Here is a 3,528-nt window from a genome sequence, read left to right as displayed (position 1 = left end):
TTTTGCCTCGGTGGTCACTGCAGTCGGTTTTTCACCCAGTGCTCATGATCCAGCGTTGTTTGTCCACCTTTCTGCTCGTGGTCGCACTCTTCTTCTATATGTTGATGACATGATCATCACCGGCGACGATCTTGAGTACATTGCCTTTGTCAAGGCCCGTCTCAACGAGCAGTTTTCTATGTCCGATCTTGGTCCACTTCGTTACTTTCTTGGGATTCAGATTTCTTCCACCTCTGATGGCTTTTTTTATTTCCCAAGAAAAGTATATCCAAGATCTTCTTGCTCGTGCGGCTCTTAGCGATGAGTGCACTGTTGAGACTCCTATGGAGCTTAATGTTCAACTTCGTGCTTCTGATCGTGAGCCCTTGTCTGATCCGACTCGTTATCGTCATCTTGTTGGGAGTCTTGTCTATCTCGCTGTCACTCGTCCGGATATCTCCTATCATGTCCATATCCCGAGTCAGTTTGTTTCTTCTCCCACTTCTGTTCACTATAGTCACCTTCTTCGTGTTCTACGGTATCTTCGTGGCACTATCTCTCGTCGTCTCTTCTTTCCTCGTTCCAGCTCGTTACAGCTCCAGGCCTATTCAGATGCTACCTGGGCTAGTGATCCTTCGAATCGTCGTTCTCTTTCTGCTTACTGTGTCTTTCTTGGTGGTTCTATCATTGCCTGGAAGACGAAGAAACAGACTACAGTTTCCCGTTCGAGCGCAGAAGCTGAGTTGCGAGCTATGGCTCTTCTCACTGCAAAGGTAACTTGGTTACGCTGGTTACTTGAGGATTTTGGTGTTGCTGTTACTACACCTACTACACTCTTGTCAGACAGTACGGGTGCTATCAGTATTGCGCGGGACCCAGTGAAACATGAGCTTACCAAGCATATTGGTGTTGATGCTTTCTTTGTGCGCACTGGTGTGCAGGACCATGTTATTGCTCTTCAGTATGTGCCTTCCGAGTTACAGCTAGCGGGCTTCACGAAGGCCCAGACTAGAGCGCAACATGGATTTTGTCTTTCCAAACTCAGTGTTATGGATCCACCATGAGTTTGAGGGGGGTGTTAAGAGTTATATTTATGGTGACCTTTGGCCTTTTGCATTCTGGCCTTTGGCCTTCTCTGTACATGCATATATGATGGCTTTTGCCTCCTGATAATACTAAGTTGCATTCCTAACAATACTAACGTGGGCTGGCCTACCTGAGTTGTAAGAGAGATGATGAAGTCATCAGGATCTTCAGCGTCTTGATCTTCTACATATTCTCTTTTTGTCATTTCCTGAATGTTTGCAAGAAAATTATTGACATGCGATAAATCCATCAATAACAACAGAGTAATACCATCAGAAACTTGAGTACTATTACCTGCATGTGATATATTGTCTCCAACTGCATTTCCAATCTCAAGACTCTAACACAATCGGTTGCTAGCCTTCTGTACTCATTAGCAAGAGACGCAAGGCTTTTCGGAATTGCACTAGTTGTGCGAGTACGGTGACTTTGGTGTATGTCACTTTTGTTTTCTGAGATGGTGGATGGACTTATAAATGACTCACCAAGCCTGAAAGTTCAAAGGAGGCAAAACCATAAGCATGCAGCACAGGAATTCTCGCGATGACAGATCGTAAGCGATGATACAACCAAGAAGATCAGCAAAAAGGATTAAGTATTACTCCCTCCGTCCCATAATATAAGAACGTCACATAATATAAGAACGTTTTTGACACTACACTAGTGTCAAAAACGTTCTTATATTTTGGGACGGAGGGAGTATATGATTGCTAACTACTCCCTCCGTCCCACAATGTAGCTTGCAAAAATAACTTATATTGTGGGACGAAGGGAGTATTCTTTAATAGGGTGCGACTGGAATCAGATGTATACTATAGCTGGAATGTGTTGATGCTTCATATTCGCACAATGTTCTAGTGCACTAACTGAATCTACCCTATTTGCCCCTCTAGTGGATATCAGTGGAATAGTACTGTAGTTCAACAAGATGGGTAGCTAAACGAGTGAAACAATAGGTTTACCTTTCAACTGAATCTGCTAAATATTCTAAGGAGTCGCTAAGAGATGCCAGCAATATCAATTTCTGGTCATCATGGATCAAGTTTTCCTGCATACCAAGAATAACAGTTAACAATTAGCATGAAAATATTATAATCATATACTGCCCAATGTCTCTCACATTTCAGGACTATAATAACGCCTCCTGAAATAAAAAAGTTCAACTTGTCCCTTCCACAGTAAATATTACTCCCTCCGTCCGGTGAAAAGTGTACATATAGAAATTTTAGGACAAACTATGGAGTGAAGTAAAAAGTGCATTGGAAAGGTGCAAGCCACCATCTCTCTCCTCTTTAATTACCCAACCTCCAATGAGCTAAGTGCATGTAGAAATTAAGACCATATGTGTAGAATGTTATTGGTCTTGATTACCGTGTGATGAGAGAGAAGCATTTTTTCCTACTTTCAAGTGCATTGGGAAGCTAGAAGTATACTCTTTTGCGGACAAATTTTAAATCCAAACGTACACTTTTCACCGGACGGAGGGAGTATGTATAAGTATGTATCTTATATGAGACTGTATTTTGTGCATGTGCTTGAGCTCCTCAGCCACACAGATGCTTAGAGATATATGCAGAGATCTTCGGAACAGAGTAGAGAAGGTAAACATCAAATCAAATCAACGTGTGAAATTGGTCATCTCCGACTATCTTTCAGTACTAAAATATATAGAACCAGTGTACATCAGCACGAATGATAAGAAGGCAATGGCGTGTAGGTTCATACAATCTTGCCCCCACATGTAATTGAGAGAGAAGAGTACATCTTCATTATATAATACTCCGTATCAGACAAGACACGTGAGTCTGTACAACCAGTTAAAAACAAAACACTGCATGCATCTTTGTCCTCTCTTTTCTCCTGTTCTATTCTATTCCATCTCTCATTCATTCAAATCCAGAATCCCTTTCTCTCATTTGTCTGACCCTCACTCCAGGACATGCTCACTGCTGGTACGCTCCTTCTCCACATTCTACAAGAGGCAATACCTAGAAAGGTAGGCCATGTGAAGTAGCTATTGGGCCGAAGTGGGCTTTCTAGATTAGCAGCAATTTTGGTTTTCTATTTAAGAGAAAATGTCTCATCACTTTTAGAACTTGTTAAGCGTAACTAATCGGACTACCAAATGGGGAGCTACTGAATCAGAGTAATCTGATTCATGAATCGGTTATCAGATTCGCGGACCAGAGATGTATACCCCCCTCGAATCCGAATCCAATTCGTAGAAAGTGATGGATCACAAATTGCGAATTGAGCAGACTGCGAATCTGGTAACATTGTCAGCTTTTGAAGATAAGGCGTATCAGCCAAAAGTCTAGAACATTATCAGCTTTCAAGACATGATCAAACTAGAATTGTGGTGTATATCTTCTTCTAACATCAACAACTGGAACCTGTTAGTGCATGCCTCAGGAGAAAAAAACCAAAATATATTGACTAGCAGAATAATAGCACATAACTTAT

General features: G+C 41.7%; 1 protein-coding gene across 1 annotated transcript in view; it reads right to left on the bottom strand.

Annotated features, from left to right (window-relative positions):
- The window catches only part of LOC119333484 (exocyst complex component SEC8-like), a 68,607-nt gene that overhangs the window by 12,755 nt on the left and 52,324 nt on the right, over positions 1–3,528 (bottom strand). The window contains exons 28-30 of the mRNA XM_037606360.1: positions 2,028–2,113; positions 1,360–1,555; positions 1,196–1,273 (exon numbers count right to left, since the gene is read on the bottom strand). Coding sequence (XP_037462257.1) covers positions 1,196–1,273; positions 1,360–1,555; positions 2,028–2,113 — 360 coding nt within the window. The remainder of the gene's footprint in view (positions 1–1,195; positions 1,274–1,359; positions 1,556–2,027; positions 2,114–3,528) is intronic.

Source organism: Triticum dicoccoides, chromosome 7A (genome assembly GCF_002162155.2).
Source record: "Triticum dicoccoides isolate Atlit2015 ecotype Zavitan chromosome 7A, WEW_v2.0, whole genome shotgun sequence".
In the NCBI taxonomy this organism is placed as follows: Eukaryota; Viridiplantae; Streptophyta; class Magnoliopsida; order Poales; family Poaceae; genus Triticum; species Triticum dicoccoides.
The sequence above is the reverse complement of the archived record's forward strand: the minus strand, read 5'-3'. Positions and strand labels throughout refer to the sequence as shown.